This window comes from Malaclemys terrapin, chromosome 3 (genome assembly GCF_027887155.1).
Source record: "Malaclemys terrapin pileata isolate rMalTer1 chromosome 3, rMalTer1.hap1, whole genome shotgun sequence".
Lineage (NCBI taxonomy): Eukaryota > Metazoa > Chordata > Testudines > Emydidae > Malaclemys > Malaclemys terrapin.
The window spans coordinates 50,759,738-50,787,117 of NC_071507.1; the positions used below are offsets into that span (position 1 = coordinate 50,759,738).

The following is a 27,380-nucleotide window of genomic DNA, read 5'->3' on the forward strand; positions in this document are numbered from 1 at the left end:
GGGAGGTCACGGGGTCAGCAGGCAACTCTGCTCGTCCTGGCCGGGCCTCCAGTTTGGTGTCTGGTTGCTGGTAGCAGCGTCCTGCGCCTGGCTGGGGGCTCCCCGCGTTCCTCTGAGCGGCGCTGCTCCAGCTGTTCCTGTGCGGGAACTCCCCAGTGCCAGGTGAGCGGCCGGTGCCTGCCCACATCCTTCGCTGGGGTTGGCCTGCGCCTTTAGGCAGTAACGAGCCACCCCAGCTCCCAGTGCTGCTCAGAGCAAGGGTTGCGTTGGGGGGGGGACATGGGGGGAAGTGTCCTGTGTCTGTGAGTAGGGGGCTGTTGGTTGCTATTAGAGGGCGAGTCTCCTTGCAGTAGGAAACCAGTCTCCTCGCTGTCATTTTCTCCCTTTCATCTTCCTTTGTTTCCACGCTACAGGGGAATGTATTTAATAACCCTGGTTTCACACACTCCCCTTTCCTCACTAGGGGTCTATTTTCAGGCTGTGTTTAGGCTCCTCTCTTGAGACAGGTGTGTTTCCTTGCCTGCATTTCGGAGACCCACGAGGCTTTCCCAGATCTATGTATATTTTAGTATCAGAGGGGTGGGGTAGCCGTGTTAGTCTTGTTCTGTAAAAAGCAACAGAGAGTTCTGTGGCACCTTTAAGACTCACAGATGTATTGGAGCATAAGCTTTCATGGGTGAATGCCCACTTCGTCGGATGCATTCACCCACAAAAGCTTATGCTCCAATACACCTGTTAGTCTTAAAGGTGCCACAGGGCTCTCTGTTGCTATGTATATTTTGGTTGTTAAAGGTCTCAATCAGACTGCCCCCATAGGTCGATACAGTTGCTCCCCCAGGATGTCATGAGGAGCAAACACTATGTGCTGAGGAGTCTTCCCTTAAGTGGTCCCTGAAGGGTGGGACTGACTAGGAGAACCAATCGATCCGTGTTTTATGCGCTTCCTTTCTGTCGTACTAGAGAGGGAACGGTTCAGACTAGCTGGTCTGGGTGAAGGTGTTGTACTTGTCAAGTCTTGCTTGGAACTAGTGCAATTGTAAATAATAGGAGGCCGTCTGTGTGGAGGAGGAGGAGCATTCCAGGCGCATACACCCGGTGGGAGTACTAACCGAGTATAAATATCACCTACACGGGGACTAAAACTCGGAATATTGTGCCTGGATAGAGGTTAAGGATGTGGGTGGATGCAGGATTTCTGAATTTGATGGGGGTTACGTTAATAACGTGTATCCTGTTTGAAGGGAGCAGCAGTTTTGGGGAAACAATGAGATCTGCTTTCTTTTCCTTCGGACTGGCTGCGCATTAGCCGTAATGGGAGGCTCAAGTCAGGACTTCAACTTGTCATCAAATCAGTCTCCTAACAGCATCCTCTGGGGCTCGAGTGGAGGGACCAGTTTGTAACTTCTACATCGCCTGCAGCATAGAGCTGGCTCCATATGTCACTGGCTGCGGGTGGGGTAGCGGAGGAAAGACACGACTTGCCCTGTCAAAGGTGCTGAGATTTTGTGTGTGAGAGAGAGGGGGGCTGGCTGCGGGCAGAGTGTGATACACGCAGCCTCGGGAAGGGTGGGCCTGGCTGGATATTTCAGCCAGACACTCGCCACCTCTCTGAATGAGCAGATCCACAGAGATCTAGAGCCCGAGGGAAAGGGGGGGCAGCGGCCTCCACTCCACCACCTTCCTTGGGGTGCGGGAGAAGCAGGTCTGCACGCTTAGTTGCCAGAGATTTGGGGGAACCAGTTCTCTAGGACAGCTGGCAGGGATCAATGCACCCGGTCATCCGCAGCCAGCAGGCTCTCAATGAGATCGGCTGTCTTCTACCCGTGCCTGCGTGGCAGCGGCCATTTTGCGCGCGGACTGGCGTGGGCTCCGTACTGCGCCGGCGCAAGCGATGCGGGCGGAAGCAGGGCTGCCTGGAGGGGGAATCTGGGGACAGTGAGGGCGGAAGCGGTTCCGCTGTGAGCTGAGGCTGGTCCGCCAGTGGGTAGAGGGGCGGTTTCCGCATCAGCAGCAGGCTCGTCCGCGGTGGTGAACAGCAGCCCCCGCCCACAGTGTAAGAGAGCGAGGTGGCGGCTGGGTGGTGCGGGCCTGTCCGCTAGTAAGTGAGCCTGGCCGGGGGTGGGTGGCACGGGACGGGACTCCGTTGCTGTGAGCTTGGCCTGCGGTCGCGCTGTGAAGTGCGGCCCTCCTGCCTTGGCTCGCTGGGTGGGCTAAATCCTGGCTCCCAAGCTGGGGACCAGAGATGGGGGGACGGGGTCTCCGGGGTCTAGACGAAGCTGCGCCCTACTGTTGTAGCTGCGGCAGGCGGCCCGCAGCCCCTCGCGTTCCCCAAGCACCTGGTGATGCACGAGCAGGAGGCGCCCTAACTCTCCCAGTAGCTCCCGCGTTCGTGTGTGTATTATACCTGATAGTGATGCTACCAAGCGCAGGACAGACTCACCCAGCTCTTGACTTGGCAGATTTACAAGATCTTTAAAATTGTCAAGGTTACTAGTCCCAGTTCTTTAAATAGTCAGGGTCCCAGCTTAACAGAGTAATCTAATACAAGAAGTATTGTACAGGGATCATACATACTTGTAAAAAGACATAATTATTCATAATTGTTCTGAGCACTTTCTTTGGCCAACTGCTTCCTTGTAATGCCCGAACAAGAGATTGCTTTATCCAACGTTGTTAAAGTGACAATTTGTTCAGACACTTGATCACCATGGTTGTCAATGTGCTGCCATATTGAGGACAAGGTTCAGAACAGGAAAGAGAGCTCTCTAGATATAGTCTGATATCTTCCTCTAGTTCATCTTATTTTGAAGCCTCTAAAATCTTCCCTCTAGCAAATGTTACTAGGTGCATTATGCCTTGGGGAAAAATACAATGAGGTATTTGCTGTCCACAGAAAGATTCTCCTCTCTTCCACACGCCAGTAGAAAGTTGACTAATTATCTAGGCCCACAATCTGTTCTTTTGCCTCTCTCCACCTCTACTCCAGAAAGATCTGGAAAAATAGAACAGCCACAAACCATGGCTCTAAACAGTAATTGACTTTAGAACTGTCTGGAAGAAACAAATTCTGATGTCAAGGGGCCTGTGCTGCATATTCTGTTCTATTAGACCCCGGACAGTTCACTCTAAGGGCTGTTGGAATGATTATTATTATTTGTATTACTGAATTGCTTAGGAGCCCTAGTTATGGACCAGGAGCCACTGTGCTAGGCACTGTACACATAGAAAAATGAAAAGAAGGTCTCTCATGTAGTCAGGATCCTCTCCATAAAAGAGCTTTCTAAATCAGTGATGCACCCTACCCAGAAGTCAGGACGGTCTTCAGAAGAATCTTTTTCTGCTGATGCTATAGGAAGGCAGTCTTCCAGTCTCCAAATGTAGGTTCAAGTAGCAGGCATTGGAATAATCAAGTATGGATATCAAAAAGGCATGGATAATTGTGCCACAGGCCACATCAGACAAACTATTGCCTTACCAGACATAGGTGAAAAAAGGCACTTCTAACTACTGATGTCTCCTAAAAGTATGTTTCTGTATGTAAACACCAATCGGATGGCAAACTGCCTTGATTGTGGTTGAGCATTCTTTGTGGTTGAGCATCCAGCCTTCTGTTAAAGGGAAAGTCATTGTGAAGAGTGGAAGACCTCTTGGTGCTGAGGAAGCATGGGAGGAAAGGCAAGTAAAACTTTATGGCCTACCACCTTAAACAGTTTCTCTTGTACTATACACCTCTACCCTGCTATAACGCGATCCAATATAACACGGGTTCGCATATAGCGAGGTAGCAGCGGGGCTCCAGCGGTGCTTTAAGGGATCCGGGGCTCCGGCTGCTGTGGGGAGCCCTGGGCCCTTTAAATCACCGCTGGAGCCCTGCTGCCCCTATCCCGGAGCTCGGCCGGCGACTTAAAGGGCCCAGGCTCACCGCAGTGGCTGGAGCCCGGAGCTCTTTAAATCACCGCTGGAGCCCTGCTGCCCCTACCCCGATATAACGGGGTTTCAGCTATAATGCGGTAGGGATTTTTGGCTCCCTACGACCACGTTATAGCGGGGTAGAGGTGTAGTAAGGGCTTGCTGTTGTGAGCCTTCCTGTTCAATCTCCCGTTTCTTCAGTGTGAGCTAAGCCTGTAAAGGAGCTGTAGAATAGTGCCCTACAGTGGTGAGTTCAGAGTTTCAAAAAGTACGTAAGTACATATCAATATATCTGTAACAGGTCTAGGATCTCCAACAAGTCTCTCCCCCCCACCCCCTTAAAATTACTTATAGAGCTTTGCAAATTCATTTCATAAAAGAAAAATGTAGCTCACATGCACTTTATAGACCCAAGTGGAGCATCAAATGCACTAGAGAAAGAGGAGCACCCCAGTTACCCTCATGTAACTGTTTTCTTCCAATCTTTAGGTTTCCAATACATAGAATCGCAAACAGTACTTGAGAGAAATGACCCACTGGTTTCATCGCAACCCTTTAAAGGCTACAGCTCCTGTCACATTCAATTTCTATGGGGTAGCCAGCAGTCCTGCTGCAACAAAGATTTGCAAGTAAGTGTGTTTCAGACTAACACTAACTTCTTTTCCAGTGTTCAGGGTGTACCATGAACATCTTTTTAGTATGGTTTGAAGAGACTAGAGATTTGTAGGCTGGGAGACAATAAAGCACTGATAGCATTTTCAGAGTCCAGTTCTAGAGAATGATTAATCTAATCTTACAAATCAGTTGCTACATAGCAAAACCTATTGTAACAAAACAGGCTAAAAGGACTAGACGTTCCATCACTTTTTTGCTGTGTGTGTGTGTATCCTATTACGGAAGGATTAGTGTAAGTAATGTACATAAATTAATAAACCAAAAGTGTTCTATTGTAGTGATAAGAGTGGCTTTGAAAAAGCATTTAAGTCAAGCTTATAAATACAGAGACATGATTACAATTCCATCTATTCACGTAGTGTAAAATCCCAATGCTGATTTTGCTCCCGCCATGTTAACTTCTCTGGAGAGGATGAACAGCAGTTCCTAGGCATTCTAGTATACAAACACATGGCTTCGTGTACAAAAGCATGAGAATCAATTACACAGTGTGTGCATATATCTTTGATTAAGAGACTTCGAGTCAGGGCTCCTGGGTTTTATCCTTAACTTCTGTCACATACTTGCCCAAGGCCACACAGCAAGATACTTACCTTCTTTGCCTCCGTTTATGGATCTGAAATGAGTACAACACTGTTCTATTTCATGTGTATTGTGAGGCTTAATTCATGTCAGTGATGTAATTTGAGATCATTGCATAAATGCAATTATAAAAAGTTACTGTTGGAACACGCTATTACGGATTTTCTTCTAATTATAATGTACTCTAGTAGCGCACCACTGATGCAGTGATCTACCTCTGAAGTTTTGGGTGGATAACAAATATTTCTGTTAGTTGGGTTAAAAAGCAGTTAAAATTGTTCATTTACTGACATTGATAATTACTACATATACTGTGTCCAAAATGAGCCATACTTTAAACTGAAAATACCAATGCTGAAGTGAATGTTGGGTCCTAGAAGAGATTAAAAGACTTGTTAAATCTGATCCCTCCCTGAGAAGTGTTTGATATGTCTTTTTTCCAGTGGTTATCTCAGATATTAAATTGATACTGCAGTTAGCTAGAAGGATAAGCAATAGTGTGAGGGTGTATAAAAGGATCACCTTTTGTATAATTTTTTTTTTTTTTTTTAAACACAGTGACTTAAGATCATCCAGGGTACGACTCTTGGAGCTGTTTACTGACTTGAGTTGTAATCCAGAAATGATGAAGAATGCAACTGATTTGTACTTTTCACTCTTGCAAGGTAAGAACTTTGCAAGCTGCAAGTAAAAGGTTTTGTATAATAATCTTAGGTTTAATAAAACTCATAATAATTTGTTATACCAATTTATGTAGGGGCATTATCTGGTCACCAGGAAATACGATGTCTCCTGTTCCTGGCACCCATTATAGCCATAGAAGCCTCAGTCAGCATCCTGGCAGTACTCAGAGCATGGACAGTCCTTTGCTCTCTGCCTTTTAACCAAGTGTTTCAGGTTAGGTATCTCAGCCACTTTCTGCTTTCTGGGGAGGAGAGAAGTTGATTTTCCTTGTCTCTGAGAATAGACTGCGTTACTCTTAAAAACAGGTCTATGACTTCTCTCAGAATGGAGAGGATACCAAATCAAAAGTGTAAAATAGTCTCAGGTCTAACATTAGGTAATAGTTTAGCTAAATAAAGCAGTCTTGCAACTACAGTTATCCAGATGCTGATATGGCTTTCATCACTTTGGTATCTGAGTTTTCAGTAGATATTCACTTACATTTTATGGCTCAGATGTCTGTCATGCTTCCTCAGGCTCTTTCTCGCCCCTCAGCATGCCAAGATCTCAGTAACCCACTCTGAGTCAGTATTTTCCCTGTGTCCAAATTGCTCTACAGGCCAGTCAAGTAACAGCCTTGAATTCTGTGCAATGGGCAGAGCTGAGCTTAAATGAAACACGTTACTTCTGGATTTCTAGGCTAGATTGGCCTATGGACAATTACCCTTTTTTTGCAGCTGTCTTCATTTGAAATCTGCCCCCCTTCCAGCTCTATTGTACCTTATAAGTTTATTCAATATTATATGAACCTCTGCTTCCTTGTCCACCTCCATTCAGTTCTTTCCTACATTGATTTGAAACAGATTTGAAATTACATACATAATAGCTTGCCTTTTCCACAGACAATGATTTGCTGTCTGTCGTGATGATTCATTAGTATGCTTATAGCCTTCTGTGTTCCAGCCTGACGTGTGAATCTTTCAAATCAAGTTAACTTTGGCTTAAATGACAATTGCTGATTCTCTCTATCAGCCTTAAGCCCCCCCCCCGTGTGTTTAATCACTCATTTTAAAAAAATATTATCTATAATAAATATTCCTCTGTGTCACACAAGGGTCTTGAGACTGCAGACAAATCAGGTTCCCCGGATAGAGGAGAGGGTACTGTCCGAGCTGTTGCAGAGAAGACAGGTGGAGGAGGAGGAGGATGCCTTCAATAAAGAGGAATCCATACCCATTCACTGGGGCTTGTCTTCACAGTTAGTTTGAGTTAGTTCACTTGGTTTATTCCACTCAAGTTAGCCTACCCTGAGTGAGCGTGAAAACAACACTCAAGCTACCTAGAGTGATTGGGTTCGCATCTAAGTTGTTGCTTCCCCACTACATTACTAATGTGAACAAGTGTTGGCAGTACTGAAGCTTCAACCACTCCCCTGACAGGCCAAATAACTCAAGCTTAAAGTACCGTCTAAGAGATTTGTGTATGTGGACAGGAATCAGGTTGGGGCAAAATTCAAATTATAAATTGAGCTAACACTGCAGTGAAGACGAGGCCTAAAACCTTTTCTGCGTCAAATACATTTTTCAAATATTTCCTACCAGTATTAACCCTACTGTAGATGATGACTCTTTCAAGCACCATGTTGATTGGACCTCTCCTGAGTATAGTTAGATGACAAGGTGTTTAAACTACCAGCAGTCCATTTACACCGGGAGCTGGGGCCGAATCATGCTTTGCAACAGTGAAATCTTCAGCAGAGGCTCACAGGGCTGAGGCAAAAGTTTGTCTGAGCAGGGAGTGTCTGATAAGAGCAGTTGATCTTGTCTGTTGTAAATCTTGTTCTCTGAACATTCTGAAGAACAAAAGCTTTAAGGAGTAACATGAATGGCCTGAGAGACTTTTTGCTGTTCCACCTGCCTACATCTCTACTTGCATCTTTACATTGCTGCCTTCTAATGTTTAAATTGCCTGTTGGAGTGTTTTGTTTTTTGATTTTTTTTTTTTTTTTTTTTTTTTGGACAGGCTTTATAGTCTCACTGGATAACTCTTCTCAAGACTGCAAGTTGCGATATATTCAGAATTTTAAGTGGACAGACACATTACAAGGACAAGTTCCAAGGTATATGTTCTATGGAGTCTGCAATGTCTGTGACCAGGTTCTTCAGATTATAGTATAGATCTGCCACTATAGTAAATGTTGCACAGTGCTGATCATTAAGTAGTTTCCAAGAGGCTGATTACATTAGTGTTCTAATAATTGCCTTGCTCTTCTGCTTTATAGCTATTACAGTGTTGTTCTGGAGATGCCAAAGTGCCTCTCTTTCATTTATTTGAGGTTAAGACACTACATTGAAATGGATCCAGTCTGTTGGGGCTTTCTACAACCTCTATTTACAACTGAAGACAGAATAACTATTATAGTGCAAAATGGGAAATAACCATACACAATTAATAGTATAAAATAAGAATTAGAATGTATATAATTGTAGTGGTTTCTGGTGCTGGAAATCTGAAATTAAGTCTTACTTTCTGGTGATATCCTCCCTACCCTATTGTGTCTCACCTGAAATGTAGACAAAACTGTTCCGGTCAGAGTCTTTCTCTCTCCTTGTCTTCTGAAGCATATAGCACTCTTTTGGGTGTTGTAGATACATCGTAAACAGAGACTTTAATAGGAAGATGTTTTTTCTGTGTTTTCATATTGCCACATCCTTGCACCAAGCTGAATAAGTTATCCTTTAAGTGGGATGAACTTATCATAAGAGCATTTTAACATCTATGCAACTTTCTATTCTTACATTCTGTTCTCTTATTTGTAGTTAGTAACTGCATGCTGTAGAAAGCACTTCAAAATAGCTGCCAAGTTAACAGGTCTAAGACTACATCTTTTGTTTATTTAAAGTAGTTATCCCAGACCTAGGTTTTCCACAAAACAAGCATTTTAAAAATAAATGAAAGAGAAATGTTAACCTCACTGAAAGCTCAATAAAGTATGTTACCCTGTTAATATAAAAATTCTACTAAACTCTCTTCCCAACTCCAGAAAAAATCCATGTGAAAGGCACATATTTGAACACCCTGTGAGATTTGTTCACCTGACTTCTTGGGGGATAAGCAAAAGATTAAATCATTATTAGAAAATCCAAGAAATAGAAAAGCTATAAATTGGAAGTTTCTGACATTTTAAATGAAAACCAATCCTACTTTATGCAGGTAGCTGCCATTTGTTATGTTGCAGAAGTACAAATTAGAGAACTTGTCTAAACAAATTGGAAAGCATGGAATTGCTTGTTTTCCTTTTTTTTTTAATATATATATTTGTTCGTTTTTAGTGCCCAGCAGGATGCTGTGTTCGAACTGGTTTCCATGGGATTTAACGTGGCTCTCTGGTACACAAAATATGCATCGAGACTGGCCGGGAAAGAAGAGTAAGTGTTTTTTCCTCCTTTAGCAACTCTATTGCAATAATATCCCAACAAAAAGGAAATCCTAAGTTAAAGCAGACAACATTCAGATGCACTCTGGCTTCTTGCTTCCCCAAGAAACTTCCTTGCACTTGCAAAATGTAACCAACCACAATTCACACACCAAATTTCTCTACAGCACACTCCGATGTACAATTTAAACTTCAGCCATACCTAGATCTAACACATTTTTATAAACCTATTCGCCACTGAAATCTAGAATATTTTATTTCTGCATAGATAAGTGTCACATTGGTGTGGAGGGTAGTTTCCCCCTTGCTCGCATAGCTCCTCCAACACCTCTTGCTGCCACGTCTGCCTCCCTGGCTCCCCAAGGTCTGTTGACTGGGCAGAGCTGAACATAAGGGAATTGGGCTAGCAGCATCGATGAACAAATTAACTGGCAGAACTTGACAATTTATTGGCTTTTCTTTACAGAGGTAAAATAAGTTATAGCAAACAAAGGAAATAACTTTTTGCAACTCAAGATTGAAAAGTAGCCTGACTGAGACCAGGGGCGGCTTTATTTTTTTTGCCACCCCAAGCACGGCAGTCAGGCAGCCTTCAGTCCGCTGGTCTCACAGATTCGGCGGCATTTCTGCGGGTGATCTGACGGTCACATGCGTACCTGCCACCGAATTGCCGCCGAAGCCGCAGGACCGATGGACCTCCCGCAGGCATGCCACCGAAGGGTGCCTGACTGCTGCCCTCACGGCGGCCGGCACGCCGCCCCCCGCGGCTTGCTGCCCCAGGCACGCGCTTGCTTCACTGGTGCCTGGAGCTGTCCCTGGCTGAGACATTCTCTAAATGAATGTGTGTGGGAAGTTTCTAGTTACTGTGGCTCTTCACTTGGAGAAGCCTGAAAAACATTAATGTGAAGGGAAATCTTAGCGTTTTCAATGCAAACTATTAAATATTGGACTGAAAATATAGAAAATTCAGTTCTCCTACAATGAGCGTGTTTAATGACTGGATTTAGTTTTGAAATTTAAGTGTGAAATAGAGGGATTGTAATTCTGGTTTAAATGCAGATATAAACACAGCCACTACAGTGTCCTCATAAGTAGCATTTTGCTGAGGAAAAAGTACAGCCAGGCAATGCTGATAAAGCTCAGGCAATAAAACTAAGAATAGTGAACAAGTAGAACTACTTTAAAAGAGTAATGTATGGACAAAATCCCAGGTCTTTGAGGTTTTAGATACAAGGCGATTAACCAATGTATGAGTAGTCAGTTTTGTAAGATTATGAGCTGGTACATAACTCAGCTGTGTAATATTAACTTGAATGCAGAATTACATATTTCATTAACAATCTTTCAGTATAACAGAAGATGAAGCAAAAGATGTTCACAGAAGCTTGAAGATAGCAGCTGGGATTTTTAAACATTTGAAGGTAGAAAACATACCTTTATTCCTATTTCTTAAGTTGTAAGTTTCTCTGTACATAGACTTTGTCTACTCCTTGTCCTGTACAACACTCAGTGAATTGTCAGTGCATTACAAAAGACTTTTAAGAGACTTTTTTGGTTCATATGCAGAGGATTTATGCAGTCATAGTGGAGCTTTGGAATGCTGCGGAAAATAATGTACCATCAATGAGTCGCACTACTAGTCAGTTGCTATGGCTGGCCGTTAATCAAGGTAGAAAGACAATGGCAATAGTGTATTATATTGACCTGGCCAGCCATCACCTTGACTCCTTCACTTGTAATTTATACCCATTTAGTAATAGAAAATGTATCTTGGAAAAAACCCTGACATTTAGTAGTAGTGTCTTAGATTTGAACTAACCTTGAAACTGACTGTCTCTCTACCCTTAGGACAGCCATATCCCCAAACTGATTACACCTGTAGAAAAGGGAAGGGATTTAGAAGCTCGACTTATAGACTCCTACATCATCCAGTGCCAAGCTGAAGCTCAAGAAGGTAAAAAAATAATGGGGGTATTTATCTGTGGATTTCTTTTGTGGTTCATCATCCCATCCCATCTCCTAGAACTGGAAGGGACCTTGAAAGGTCATCGAGTCCAGCCCCCTGCCTTCACTAGCAGGACCAAGTACTGATTTTGCCCCAGATCCCCAAGTGGCCCCCTCAAGGATTGAACTCACAACCCTGGGTTTAGCAGGCCAATGCTCAAACCACTGAGCTATCCCTCCCCCCGACAGCCAGTGTTCTCCCAAAGTACTGTGGTTCGGGGTTAATTGCGTAACCAGAATCAAACTCTTCACTTTTGTTAAACAAATGGCAATAAAACATAACAAATATTTGTTGGCACCTTTGAGACTAACAGAAGTACTGGGAGCATAAGCTTTCGAAAGCTTATGCTCCCAGTACTTCTGTTAGTCTCAAAGGTGCCACAGGACCCTCTGTTGCTTTTTACAGATTCAGACTAACACGGCTACCCCTCTGATAAATATTTGTTGATCAGTTTTAGAGACATTCTCTAGGAGATTCTCGTTTCCACACTTCTCAGGCACCCTTGCTTAATACAATATGAAAATGTCTAATAAACTAAAGGTCCAAATATTTTGAAATAAAAAAATTGAAAACTAATCTCACTGCAGCGTACCATTGCCCATTTTGTCAAGTTTTCTTTTGTACTCATTTCGAGCTATTCTATTCCGATAGTAATTATTCCTTAATTTTGTCTATAAGGCTTGCATCAATTGTCAGAGCACACCGTTATTTCTATGCTAATAGAACTCAAGTATTCAAACTGCTAAATCCCTAATTAGGTTTGATGTGACTGTCTGCAATTACATTTTATTAATGGTTTTAGTGACAATTGCCCGAGCTATTGAGCTGAAACACAATCCTGGTCTGATAGCTGCTCTAGCCTATGAAACAGCCAATTTCTACCAAAAAGCTGGTAAGTTAAATTACAATGTTATTTGAGTCCTTAGTGATTTAGTTTGCATGTCTTGCAGAAAAACAAACAAACCAACCACTAACATTGCAATCAAGAGCGGTAACCCTGCTGCAGTTTCTCTGTGGACAGCGTTAACAGCATGTCTGTGCTTCCAGTCAGTAATTTGAAATCGTGTTCTAACGGACAATCATCAAGTGTCAATTCTCAATATAACAGATTTTTAGTGGGTGGGTCTAGAGGCAGTGTCCTACTAGCTCTGTGAGTGATTTTGTTCTGGTTCTGTTCGTCAGCTAGCTGGGATAGTAAGTTAGTAGACAAGGGGGCGGATGGAGGTTAAAGGGTTGTTTTGAGATGTTCAACAGCAGCTCCTCAGGGCAGGACTGACTATTTCTGAGGAAAAATTAGTTTCTGATAGGGCACTGGTAAATACTGGTTTAAATTGGGAAAAATAAAATTAGTATTAGAATATACTAATGAAAATTACTGAAAAATATTTAAAAGTTATATAATAGTTTTGCAGTAATATGGTCTGTTTAAGTTTAATTAAAGGAAATAGAGAAAAGCTTCAACCTAAAGCTTTATTCTTTTGCCTTAGCTATCTCAAACAGAAACTGAAACTTTTGAATCTGGGAATTCCTAGTCTTTGTTTAGCAATGAAATTACATGTTTGTTTAGCAAACAAAAGGGAATTCCCAGATTTTTTTTAAAAATTGGGTTTTTTAGTTGTTTTTGTATTGATGCTTTCATGCAGCTTAAGTTTCTTTGCAGCTGCAGGTAAAATTGGTGCACTTCATTGAGATTATAGCTATTTCATACTTAGGATCTATGGATACACTTAACTAGACCAGAGTGCTGCTTTGAATGTTTTTTTTTTTAATGATTTAGAAAAAAAAATTGTTTATGTAATTCTAGATCAAATGTTATCCAGTTTGGATCCAGCGTACACTATTAAATGGAGAAAGTACTTACAGTTGAAGGCATGTTTCTATATGGCTTATGTGAGTACTCTGTAACCAATCTGTGAACACTTAAAAGGGGTTTCTAAAGGTTATCTAGGAGTTAGATGGGGAATGGGAGTCAATTATCATTTGTCCTTGTCACCACATAACAAAATGAGAGATTGCAGTCCCTGTAGTACTTAAAAATACGCGGTTCTAGAATAAGATGCAATTTGTGTCCTGTAGAATTTATTGTAGTTACTCACCTCCACAGGTGGGGCAGGTCAGTTTGAGCATTTAATACTTGTGCTCTATTCTCTGCACTGATTCCCAATCTACTTCCAGGTGTAATTCAGAGTTGATCACATCTCTGAGTTTATGGATGAGATAAGACCTGATAATATCAGTTGCCACCCCCAAGCCTTCTTGTGGGATGCGTGTTCTGCTAGAGCCTGGTGGATCTCCTGGCATAACATTCTCCATCAACGATCAGCAGCTCTGTAATTAGTTGCTGCTTGCGGTCAGACCATATTTTAGTTTTAAAAAGAAAAATACTTGGACTTTCTCTTAGTTTGGGTCTGTAGCCAGAGGCTGTTTATCTCATGAATGGTGAGAAAATTAAGGCTGGGCTGAGTTTGATTTGTGCTATTTGTTAAGACCATCTGTGTGTAATTCTTGTAATATGGACAATGATGGAATAAGGTAATGCTGTCGGATTTGGTTTCACAGTACAGCAGGGAATATATATGTTGCATCTTGAAAATATTTATATTGGGCCTAATCTAAGTGGAGTGGGCTTTTATAAATGAAAGGGAGCATTTGATATTGCACTTCAATAAGAACCCTATTTGAGCATAAGAGCCCCAAATAGTCTTATGAAAGGGAGAAAATGGGAGTGTGGTGAAGTCCCACTTAGACCTTGCCATAACAATTCAGAAAAGCTGGAATGTTTGTTGCCTTTCTGAATTGAGTGAAGTTTTTTCATATATTTAAAAAACCCAAACGCTCATGGTACCTGAGTCTCACCATGAAAACAACTGGGTTTCTTCCCTGCTGAAGGGACTTGTGCACCAGTTAGTGCTGCTTCCTTTTACTTCCCTAGACCCCCTGCTGGTTGACTGTGCAACTGACAGCAGCCTCAGAGAGATGCACATCTTGCCATTTTGGATTGTGTTCAGCTGTACACGATCCCTATCCAGTGAGGAGGAAATATAGCAAAACTGATGGGTTGACAGGAAATGTGCGATTGATGCCTGTGCCTATATCATTCTCTCTCATCAGTCATACTGCTACCATGGTCAAACTCTGCTGGCCAGTGATAAATGTGGAGAAGCAATCAGATCTCTGCAGGAATCAGAAAAATGTAAGTATGGTTTCCACATTCTCAAATCCCTCATGGAACATCTGCTGTTGTACTGTTTAGAGAATATTTAAAAATCTTTAGTTTTCATACTTCACAGTAGCTCACAAAATATCAAAATATTTGTATTAAAGCCAAACAAACACATTATCAAGGTTGTATTAGAGTAGGCAATCAATGCATACTAGCTCTCTAGAAGACCTTTAGAGTCCTTAGTGAGTCCAGAGTCCACAAATGTGTGATACAAAGAAAATACGCAACAAGGAGACCAATGTCCATTTAATCTGCTACACCCCTATTTTGGGAGGAGGATATAAACACTGTGGTAAGTCATGTTCCTGGTGGATTGGCTGCACATTGTACTGAAGCAGAATTAGGCACGTTTTTACTAAACCTGTAGGTGTTACAAGTGCTGGGCTGCTAGATGTTGCTTAGTGAGGCTAAAGACAGTTTGTTTTCCACATTCTAAAACTCTTCCATTTCCAACTGCTGTGATCCGGTGATAGAATGAATGGGTCTATTTAATATTACATGAGTTACTTGCGATAAAGGATAAAGTAGAGATATAATACCCATATTGAAAGGTACAGTACTTGGGTTATAGTGAGTTCAAGAGCAGTTTAACTGTATTTCTTTGCACTTATTTGATCCTACTGCTAATGTTGTCTTCTGTGAACCTGTGGCTCTCTTCTTGATGGTGTTGTAAACTTGTATTAGAATTTCTGACTCAAAAATCTGGGTGTAGAAAACTTACTTTCTTTAGTTCAGACTTACCTAATATTACAGGTTCTGCACCCTCATTTTGGCCTGGGCAGACTGAGTGTGCATGTGGTATTGAATGTCTTAATAAGATGCAGTTAAAGACTGGAGTTCCTGTGAGAGGGAGTTCTGTCAGTTTGGGGAAGGAGAGAGATCTGCAGGAAGACTCCGTCAGGGGATCCAGAGAGGAAAGAGATCTTTAGAGGACCAGGATCACAAAGGACTGTGGAATGAACTGTCCATGCTAGCCAGGTAAAAAGGCCTGGATGGAGCAACCTGCACTGGGGGGCAGAAGCCTTAAGAGGGAAGGGACTTGAGGAAATGCCAGGCAGCAGGACCTGGGTTTGAAACAAACTCTGAACCCATTAAAGGTCTGAAGAACTTTGGTGTTGGGAAGACTTGTTTTAAGTCGACATTTGTATTCTGATCTTTTAATAAACCTGACCTCAAAAAGGGATGTTGTGTGACTTGCATGACAGTCTGGGTGCAGTTATTGGAAAGCCCAAGAAAGGGAAACAGAAGCAGGGTCCAACTCCTTGTTACAGCTGGTAATGCAATATTCCATTTTATTATAATGTACTTTATCCCATTAGCCTAAAAACACCAGATAAATGGAAGCTTTTGGCAGGCTTTAAAAAAGTGTGTCTTAAAGATGGCACCATCAGGAGCTCTTTAATTACCTGAAAATCATAAGGGAATCGCACAAAAAGTGGAAGCATGGATTAATTGCTAAGGAAGAGTAACAAAAGAATAGCACAAGCATGTAGGGACAAAATCAGAAAGGTGAAAGAACAAAATGAGTTACACCTAGCAAGGGACATAAAAGGCATTAAGAAAAGGTTTTTTAAATATATTCGGAGCAAGAGAAAGATGAAGGAAAGTACTTAACGTTGTAGTTACGTTCCTGAAAAATGTGACTTTAAGTGAAACGATGTTAAGCGAATCCAATTTCCCCATAAGAATTAATGTAAATGGGGGGGGGGGGGGGGTGTTAGGTTCCATGGAATTTTTTTTTTGCCAGACAAAAGGCATTCTATACATTTTAAACAATTTTTAAACAAGCAATTTAATACTATGCTGGGGGGGGGGGGGGGGAGTATTGTGCATGTGCTGTGTTTACCAACATACTGTACATACAATACAATACTATAGTTGGGAGGTGCCCCTGCCTTACCCTACACAGGCACAGCCCACTGGCACTGGAGATGAGGCAGGCAAGGAGGCTGAAGGTGCTGTAGGCTAGGAGAAGCACATTGCGCAGCAGCGGCAGCTTCCCCTACTCTGCAAGCACCAGGGGCGGGGGGGGAGGGGAGGCTCAACCCTCAGCCCACCCACTCCCCCTTTCCCCCAAACCCCCATCCTTGACCTGCCTCTTCTCCCCCCGCTCCTCCCCCTTTACTTCCCATGCCGTGTCCTTGCTCCCCCCCCCCCCCCCAAACACTGCAAGTCAGTTGATTGCCTCCTGCCAGGGGAGGGAGGGGGAACCTGCACACTGAGTCCTCGCTCCTGCCCTCTCCCCTCCTGCCCAGGGCAATCAGCTGGCTTGCGGCATTTAGAAGAGAGGGGAGGGGAGGAGCGAGGACGCAGTGTGGGAAGTAAAGGGGGAGGAGGTGGGGGGGAGAAGAGGCAGGTCAAGGATGGGGGTTTGAGGGAAGGGGGGAGTGGGCGGGCTGAAGGTTGAGGCCCCCCCCCGCCCAACCCGCCCTTGGTGCTTGCAGAGAAGGGGGAAGGCGCTGATCCGCAGGGTCTGCCAGTGGGCGGGGGGCGCTTGGGGGGGGGGGGGGGGCGTAGGGAGGCTGTCAGCTGTGGAGAAAGCAGGCAACCAAACAATATAAGAGTGGAGCATTGCACAACTTTAAATGAGCATGTTCCCTAATTGATCAGCAACGTAACAACGAAACAATGTTAACCGGGACGACTAAAACTGAGGAGTTACTGTATAGGTTCTCTACTTGGTGGGGAAAAAGAGCTAATAACTGATGACATCAAGAAGGCTGAGGTGTTTAATACCTATTTTGCTTTAGTCTTCACTAAAAGGGTTAATGGTGACCGGATCCTCACACAGTTAATATTAAGAACAAGGGGGAAGGAACATAAAGCAAAATAGGGGAAGAACAAGGTAAAGAACATTTAGATAAGTTAGATCAGTGGTTCTCAACCTATTTACCATTGTGGGCTGCATCCAATACTACCTATATGGCCCTGAGGATGTCATATGGGCTGCAGCTGTGTGCCGATTGGGCTGCAAGCGGCCCATGGGCCACAGGTTGAGAACCACTGAGTTAGATGTATTCAAGTTGTCAGGGCCTGATAAAATTCATCTTAGGGTCGTTAAGGAACTAGCTGAAGCAATCTCAGAATGGAGGACAGTTGAGGTCCCAGGGGACTGGAGAAGGGCAAACATAATACCTATCTTTAAAAGGGAACAAAGAGGATCCAGGGAATTATAGACCAGTCAGCCAAACTTAGATATCTGGGAAGATACTGGAACAAATTATTAAACAAATCAGTTTGTAAGCACCTGAAGGATAAGAGGATTATAAGAAATATCGAGCATAGATTTGTAAAGAACAAATCATTTCAAACCAACTTAATTTTCTTCTTTGGCAGGATTCCTGGCCTAATGGATGGGGGAAGCAGTAGATGTGATATATCTTGATTTTTAGTAAGGCTTCTGACACAGTCCCACATGACAATCTCATAAGGGAAGTAGGGAAATGTGGTCTAGATGACATTACTATGAGGTGGGTGCACAGCTGGCTGAAAGACCATACATAAAGTGTAGTTATCAATGGTTTGCTGTCAAGCTGGGAGGGTGTATCTAGAGGGGTCCTGCAGGGCCGAGGCCTGGGTTTAGTACTATTTAATATTTTCATTAATGACTTGGACAATGGAGAGGAGAATCCACATATAAAATTTGAAGATGACATCAAACTGGGGGGAGGAGTTAGAATTTTGGAGGACAGGATTAGAATTCGAAATTACCTTGACAAAGTAGAGAATTGGTCTGAAATCAACAAGATGAAATTTAACAAAGACAATTGCAAAGTACTTTACTTAGGAAGGAAATGCACAGTTACACCATGGGAAGTAGCTGGCTAGGTCATGGTACTGCTGTAAAGGATCGTTTAGGAGGGGTGGCATAGTGGATCACAATTTGAATATGAGTCCACAGTGTGATGCAGCTGTGAAAAAGACTAATATCATTCTGGGGTGAATTAACAGGAGTGTCTTTTGTAAGACACAGGAGGTAATTATCCTGCTCTACTCAGCACTGGTACTGTGTCCAGTTCTGGGCACCACACTTAAGGAAAGATGGGAACAAATTGGAGAGACTCTAGAGGAAAGCAACAAAAATGATAAAAGGTTTAGGAAGGGTTAAACTGGTTTAGTCTTCAGAAGGGAAGGCTGAGGGCGGGGGGGACCTGATAATTGTCTTCAAATATGTTGACTATTCTAAAGAGGACTGTGAGCAATTGTTCTCCATGTCCACAGAAGCTAGGACAAGAACTGTAATGGGCTTAATTTGTATCAAGAGAGACTTCGGTTAGATATTAGGAAAAAAATTCTAACTATAAGGGTAGTTCAGCTCTGAACTAGGCTTCCAAGGGAGGTTGTGGTATCCCCATCACTGGAGGTTTTTAAGAACAGGTTGGACAAGTACCTGTCAGGGATGGTCTAGGTTTACTAAAAGAAGAACAGGAGTACTTGTGGCACCTTAGAGACTAACAAATTTATTAGAGCATAAGCTTTCGTGGACTACAGCCCACTTCTTCGGATGCATATGCATCCGAAGAAGTGGGCTGTAGTCCACGAAAGCTTATGCTCTAATAAATTTGTTAGTCTCTAAGGTGCCACAAGTACTCCTGTTCTTCTTTTTGCAGATACAGACTAACACGGCTGTTACTCTGAAACTAGGTTTACTAAGTCCTTCCAGAGCGTAGGGGGCTGGATTTGACGTCTTCCCAAGGTCCCTTCCAGCCTTACATTTCTATGATTCTATGATCTTAAATATTTGTATCAAGGGACTAATGGTAATATTATAAAAATTTGAGTTACTACTCAGTCATATAAATGAAGGCATTATCTAAGCTCCCATGACTGGAGAGAGCAATTTCACTTTGGATTAGCTTTAATAAAGTGAGTCTTGCATTTCTAGAGAGCACTTTCTTCCTCCCTGACAGGCTAAGCAGACAAAAGAGTCATAGAAAAACATCCTTTTTGGAATTTTCCCTTGGTCCCTCAGGGCACAACTGTACATTTCAGGCTTCTTTAATGTGCTTGGCTTATTATCAGACCAGACACCCACAATGGTTTTCCCCTTAGTCTGTCCCTGAATTATTTCAGGACTGTGTTCAGTTCCGTGGCTATGTAGTTCCAGTTCTTGTTTTACAGTCCCACTTCTACTTGTCTCTGCAAATAAGAATACTTCTCTGTCCTACCCACCCAAAAAGTTGTCTACCTCTTTTACTGACTATACCGATGTTTGGCCATGGTTGGAGGAGTCACCCTGAAACCAGCTGCTTCAGCTTTATCTAATCAGAATCCTGGAGGGATTACTGGGTCTGTTACAATTAAAGTAAGAGAGAAGTGCAGTTTACGCCAATTGTAACTTTCACATTGCTTTCTTGTGAAGGTTTTGTCAAGGCTGAAGCTTTATGCAAAGAATATGGTGAAACAAAAGGGCCTGGGACTACTGCCAAACCCTCTGGCCACCTCTTCTTTAGGAAACTGGGAAGTCTGGTTAAGAATACCCTAGAAAAATGCCAGAGAGAAAATGGATTCATGTAAGTATATATTCCTTACTTGGTACACTTGGTGTTTTTTTTTTTGTTTTGTTTTTTTTTATCCTTCATTTATTATTACTTTTAAGGTTAGATTGTAAACTTTACAAAGAACAATTTTTCCCTTAATAAAGAATTTGCTTCAGTGTGTTAAAGAAACTGGAAGAGTGTCTACTTTCTTCATGTGTCTGTAATATAAGTAAATTTTGAATCTTGTCTTTGCTTGTGACTTTCTTAAACTTAGCCATTGTTTTTGTAGGACCTACATAAAAACCTATATTTGTACTTCCTTTGCCGGCTTTTCTAAAGTAAATCAGTAATATTGCCTGAGCTGTGTGGCCTGTTAATTGACAAGTGCCCCAAGTAACTATGGTAAATAGGGCATTCAGTTAACTGATTTATAAACTTACTCTTGAAGGGACATCAACTTTGAATCTAGTGAGTTCAGAATAGTTACAAGAACTACACCAGCCCCTGAATACCCTTGCCAATCATAGAACACAAGTACTGTCAAATAGCACAGTAAACTAAAAATAGAGAAATGTTTTTTGCTAATCAACTTCAGTTACATGAATTGTATTTCTGACTTGTAACAGTAGTATATAAAAAGATTCATAGAAGTCTGATGGCATGTCCCTTTAAAAAACAACAAAACCCAAAGTCAGATGCCCAGGGTCTGTTCTCTGAGATGTTGTTCATGCCATACTGATGACAGAGAAATAGTCACAGAACTCTGCTCGAGCATAAACACGATATGTGTTGAGCATAAGGTAAGTGGCAGTTTCTATTGCGTGCTGTGACTTTGCAAAAGATATATATAAAAATACTGTGTTTCAGGTTTTGTGACCTAGCAGGGCTCTCTGGTGGTTGCAGTGTTGCCAGCATCAGTGCATGCTGACATGCCAAGCATCTGACTTCAGGGAGATTGAGGAAAATTGTTGCGTCTGCCTCTTCCCTTTTCTTCTAAAGCGTTGCTAACCCTAATCTGGATTTTTATTTTAAGTATCTGTAAATTGAAACAACAGCATTTATCTCTGCTTCCACCAAAACAAAGGGGAGAAAACCAATCTATTATCAGATGGAAATGACGAAGGTAGCCAATGGTCCCTTCCTGTTCTATGAGATCGGAGGAAGCACAAATAGGAAATTGTCTGTTCTTGTGAAGCATCACAGAAACCTGCTGCACTAAACACCTTTTCATAATACCAGCATTAAGACCCTTAAATAAAATGGGACTACTTCAGCAGTAATAGTGTGGTGCCTTTGGGAGTGGCCAGATTACTCCCAAAAGTGAAGAAAAATAAACTAACTGCAAATGTTTGTTTACTGTGTTTTTAAAATATTAAATTCTGTCTTAGTTACTTTCAGAAAGTGCCACCCGAGGCTCCTCAGCTGGAGCTGAAGGCGAACTATGGCCTGGTAGAACCCATCCTTTTTGAATTTCCTGCCTTGCATGCACACTGGACCCCTGAAACACTTGCTGCATTTGATCTCACGAAGAGGCCAAAGGATGACAGTGTAAGAATATTTTACTTAACGTTTTTCCTCCTCTCCCTCCCATCAGCTTTATCCCACACGTAGTAGAGAGTTGGCACTCTTCTTTTCCACCAGTGCCTTCTGCCATATCCTGCTCAATAGAGCAAATACAGATGGTCTTGAGGTGGAGGCTCTATGCAGGGGAATTGGGAAACCTTGGTTCTATTCCTGGTTCTACTATGTGACTAGGCAAATCACTGTGCCATAGTGTCCCCATCAGTAAATCTGGAGTAATGCTGGGACACCTCAGGAATGTTGAGGTTAAATTCAGTGAAGTTGGTGAGGTACTGAGGTACTTTAGGAGCTAATGCCATGGGTCAGTCTAATGTAATTAAATAAATAAAAATTGTATATGTGGGCACAGAATGTTAATGCATCTGCTAGGTATTGCTAAAGAGCATCATAGGACAGGATGGTACCAACTATCTAACATACCTTTCCGCCAGTCCTTACTATTTTGCATTTTTATAGTACTCTTCATTTGAAGCTTGCCACACCCCTGTGAGGTAGATGGTGGAATTCCCACTTCAAAAAAGGCACACCGTGAGTCAGTCATAGGTCAACAATCCAAGCTCCCAGCTACCTTCGCTCCTTATTGAATAACTTCTGTTAGTCCAGAGCCTAGAAGCCACATTGTTTCCTGGTTGTCTTTGGCTCATATAATGACATTGACCTTCTTTGTAAAGCACTTTGATGTCTCTGAATGAAAAGTGCAATATAGGAGTTAGGTGGTAGTATTATTAATCTGCCTGTCTGCATTTTTTAAGATAGAATTTAAGGGTCATGTCGTTAAAAGGCAATGGCCTTCAAACTCACTGCAGCTATACTTCTAAAGTAGGTGCATCTAAATTGGATGAACTTAGTTTAGTCCATTCTCTGCTGTCCATTTCAAGACATCATGAAATACAGCAGATTTAACATTTTTGTGTTAGAGAAGCCAGAAAGCCCTGAGCTGGCAGAATAGAGAAGACTAGTGGACAAGTATATCTAAACTTTGCATGGCCTCGCTGCTGAAACCTATAATATGAACATTGTGTGGAACCCATGATTCTTTTAATTCATCTTTTTCAAACTCTTTTCTTGTCTGCAGGCTAAGCCAAAACCAGAGGAAGAAGTGAAACCTCTGAAAGAACCAGATATAAAGCCTCAAAAAGACAGTGGATGCCAGATCTCTTAAACACCATAAGTGCTTTGAATTCCTTCTACAAGTTGTATTTAATGAACTCTGGGGCTTTCATTTCAGATCCCCTTTTCTAATTCTTCTTAATCCTAAAGATTAATTTACTGATTTATGTTTAGTAGAGGTCTCTTCATTGAGAATGTGGCTGGATTTATAAATGAAATTATTTATAGCCATGCTTTTTTTTGTTTTAGTTGGGACCTCAGAATGAGCTCAAATGTCCACATGCTTATAGAAAGTGTTTTAAATTTAGGTGGTGGTTCTCAGGTTAGCTTCTATACCGAGAATAGCATACTGAAGTTAGCATTTCCCACCATAGGAAAGGCTGGTAAAGTTAAAGATATGGTTTCTTTCCATGAGATTTAATTCCTTACATGCTACTTATAGTGTCAAGTGCCCAGAACAAAAAAGATACAAATGGAAATTTGCCAGAAGCAATCTTTTAGTCATGTTTGTCACACAGGCTTAAAACCCTGTCTCATTCCCATTCTGTTTCTGATAAATGAGAAAAGTAATTCTCAGCTGGGCTTTATCCATGTGGAAACTTCTATAGTGAAGTCGCTTCACTATACTTCTTCAGAAGCAGAATTTCTCCATAATCAGAATGCAGTTTATACTCAGTAGAAACAACTGGACACTCCATTCTACTTCACTTTAAATCAGGTTTCCCTATACCCGAGTTCATAGTAACCTGCTTCCTCTGTAGCTTTTTTATTTTATCCATCTGCTTACTTTGAAGCCTTTTAATCTCAAACTGGGAGTCTGGTGGTGGCATGGGAGTATGAGTAAGCAAGTAAGTGGAAAAGATCTTAAAATGAATATATCATTGTGTCAGACTTCCAGACTTTTTCAGAGTTTAATACTGTGCAGGGTCCAGAATGAGTGAATTATGGGTACTTAAAATTCAGTGGCTTCGTAGAACTCAGATGAATGCATTTAGCTGTAATTAATGTGCTGTATTTTCAATTGGGTAATACCTGCTCTGTCAATGGCTTCATATAACTAAGACAATGAGTATTGCTGGCGTTTCAGCTCAAAGGAGACCCAGCTCTAGATCTCCTTTACCTCAAACATAAATGGCATCTTCTCCCAGCTTCCTTAATTGCTAGCTGAAAACAGCACCTTGATAAAGAGCAGCTGTGGAAAAAATGACCCCAGGCAAGACTGAGGCTGATTGGAAGAGGGAAGTGCTCTGAAGAACTTGTTGTTTCTATGTATCAGGGGGTAGCCGTGTTAGTCTGTATCTACAAAAACAACCAAGAGTCTGGTGGCACCTTAAAGACTAACAGTCTTTAAGGTGCCACCAGACTCTTGGTTGTTGTTGTTTCTATAATTTTCCCCACTATTGAGGACTTACACTCTCAGACAAGTTAGTTTGCAGCCTTGGTGTCCTATGGGCATTCAGCAGTAATGAGTTCAATAGAACTGTGACAACAAAAACATCTATTTTTCATTTGTAACTGGTCAGAAGATTGTCTGGCACACAACTAGTCACAGTGATCCATGTGTGTATGTATGTCTTCCAGGCTTGAGCTTTGCAAGTCATTACACCTAAGAATAAAGCTACACACTGTGAAAAAGCATCAGCTGATAATAAGCACAGCAATCCATGTGGTTAGCATCGCAGGTTACAAGGAAAGTATGCTCCAGTGCTCTGCTGTCTCCATTCAGTACAGAGACCAGTTCAATGACTCTGTCTTGATATTCAGAATCTTCTGTGGGACTGGATGTAGCTACCCGGCAGATCGTGACTTTCCACAACAGCTGGAACAAAGAAGCTGTTAGCCAATAAGAGGCAATTTATGAAGTTGGGAAACTGAACTTTCACAGAAACTGGACTGGACCAGGCAACTCATTGCCACAAGAGATAGGAATGATTGTGGTGCTAACCACTATGGACAGATCAGATGCAAAACTCGTTTCTTCAATTTACCTTTGTCCTAATCCGTTCTATACACAGGTCCCTATAAACTAATCAAACTATTTCTCTTACAGGTTGTAAAGGACAAGATCATTTATGTTTTTAACTATTTGAGGTGTTTAGATGTTTTGGGGCGGGGGGCAGGGCTGAAAGTACCTGGATAGATATTTCTCTCTCACAACTTCTCCACTTTTTTCTTGTTGCATCCCACGTTTTGAAGGAAGGGAACTGAGTAGGTTTGGCCAAGGTTTCGCCAAGTGTTGATTTACTGATGAGAAAATTCTGGTCTCCTGAATAATTATAGGGGCCATTTTAGGATCTCCCACACTGGTAGTGGTGAAGGAGTTGAAGGTGAAGAATGGAGGTCGGAAGTATGTATTGTTGCCACAAAATCCTGTTCTTTTAAAGTATATTCTATCCTTGCAGTTACGTGGCTTTCATTTTACTAAAGGATAAGAAGCTGATGTAGCTCCATGCTCCCAGTCCTAAGTTTGCAGTATGTTCTCTTACTCTTTTATGCTTAATAACCTGTATTGAGGCATTTTTCTACTGACCGACAATTTTATCTCCTCTAATTAAAGTTAAGATTTAATAAAACACAGTTTTCTCTTAATCCCTGCTGCTGACTATTGCACAGATTCGCCTGACTGTTTTTATTTTCTTGCACATGTGTGTTCATGCACCTGCATTGGTGCATTTGACCATGTGTGTATTGTAGCATATAAATTTCTTCCTAAAATCCAAATCTGTAGTTTTGGTGTAACCATTGACCAGATCTTCCCCAAAAAACCTTCCAAAAGTTTATTTTATGAACTTGCATATTTACTGGCATTTGGACCCTGGCATTGTATTATCCCCTACTTTCTGGAACTAAGTGACCTGTTTGATTTAAATTCACTGTAAATGTTTGCTGGCTGTGTACAACTCAAGTGTTAAATAATGGCATTACATAAGCCAGGTTGTAACCTTGTGCTGGTCCCAGGCTGTAGCTGTTTTCAGTAACCACAAGATAGTAGCTTTAAAAACTGATTAAAAGAATGAGTTTGTGCTCTTAAACTTTGTTGCTACTCAAGATTTACTTTTGTTTACTCACTACATACCATAGGCTTTAAAATACAAGTAGTCTTGCTTGTGGGCAAGGAATATTGTTATAGCCATGTTGGTCCCGGGATAATGAGACAAGGTGGGTGAGGTAATATCGTTTATTGGACCAACTTCCATTGGTGAGAGAGACAAAGCTTTTGAGCTTACACAGAGCTCTTCTTCAGAAAGTAAGAGTGTCACAGCTAAATACTGTGACACTTTTAGTACCTTTACCAGCCTGAAGAGCTCTGTGTAGCTTGAAAACTTGTCTCTCTCACCAACGGAAGTTGGTCCAATAAAAGATATTAGCTCGCCTACCTTGGCAAGGAATATAGACATTTTAGTCTGAAAATAAGTAGAGGATGCTATTCTGTAACGGGTGATTCCCTTTTGAGTTCTTATGAAGCGGGTGATTTTGTTAAGGTATTTAAATACAGACACTCCATTCTTTGAGTTAACTATTTCATTTGCTTAAGCATTTAGAAAGCCTAATTGGGGGGCTTCAGTCGGTCTGCACATATATGTGTATATAATAAATTTCCTTCTGCTAAGGTTTCCTTTAGTAATTTTTTTAAAAGATAATGTATTTCATAAGGTGACTTTTTAATATTTATTAACATCAGCATTAGTAGGCCTCTCCCTTCTTACAGTGAGGACGTGGTTTAGTGATGACCTCTGTCTGAGGGTGCAATTTTACATTTAATTACACCCAGAAAAAAAAGTTGATGTAAACGTCTGATATCTGACTTGATACGTGTGCTTGCACTTCACAGTGGAGGCAAAATTTGCAGCCACAAAGAAGGCAGACACTAGAGTACTAGCTGAACATCAGGCTCTTGGTGTTTTTGTCCTTTTAAAATATTTAACACGAGGGCTCATAATAGCTTAATAATTAAAGCAAAACATGTCCTTTATAGAAAAATAATTCTAAATGCAATTAATACACATATGATGTGTGTCTCACTCCATGGTCCACGTTACTAGGTTAATAAGAAATGTAATAATTTAGCATGTAACACTCTTTACATCCAAAGGACTAAATCAGGTCCTTGAATGTGCATGCCCATCTCTCATGGGCTTCTATTGGAGTCTTGTATGTGCATCCAAGTGCAGGATTTGGTCCATTTATGTATTTAGTATGACTAATTGGCTGATATACCATGACAATACAATACCTGTGCATAGTCTAAGAAAGAAAGAAGACACTTGTTTATGTACAGTATTGTATAGCCAACTTTGCACTTTAGAAACTCTAATCATTCATTTTCAGTACTGTAGAATGTGCTTGTAAATACTCCTTTATTTTTGATTCTGTTGTACTGATTGCTGCAGTCTGATACTAGTGAGATTTCATGGGAAAACATAAAATTAAAATGTATTGTCCACTGTATGTATAAAATAAACTGTTAATGCAATTCTTGATATGCTGCTTCATTTCTTAACAGGCATAAATGTACATTGCATGCTTTCCAAATTCCACACTTGATTTTTTTTCCCCACTTCTGGTGCCAGCAGTGGCGAAAGCAGAAAAGTTGTAAGGCTTTAACTTAGCATTTGGACTAGGATGTTAAAGTTCCTGATTAGGCTCTCAGGTTCTTACATACTGATACCTAATTGTCTCTCAGAATTAGAAGGTTCCAGGTTGCCTTTTATTAAT

At 41.7% G+C, this 27,380-nt stretch overlaps 1 protein-coding gene across 1 annotated transcript; it reads left to right on the forward strand.

Moving 5' to 3' along the window:
* Window positions 1-27,145, forward strand: BROX (BRO1 domain and CAAX motif containing). Its single transcript, XM_054021725.1, has 13 exons — window positions 1-162; window positions 4,399-4,538; window positions 5,725-5,831; window positions 7,852-7,948; window positions 9,162-9,257; window positions 10,614-10,686; window positions 11,114-11,219; window positions 12,073-12,162; window positions 13,075-13,160; window positions 14,382-14,463; window positions 19,856-20,006; window positions 21,362-21,521; window positions 22,630-27,145. Exons 2-13 carry the CDS (start codon window positions 4,438-4,440, stop codon window positions 22,714-22,716), a joined length of 1,236 nt encoding a protein of 411 aa, XP_053877700.1. The 5' UTR covers window positions 1-162; window positions 4,399-4,437; the 3' UTR covers window positions 22,717-27,145.
* The last annotated feature ends 235 nt before the right edge of the window (window positions 27,146-27,380 follow it).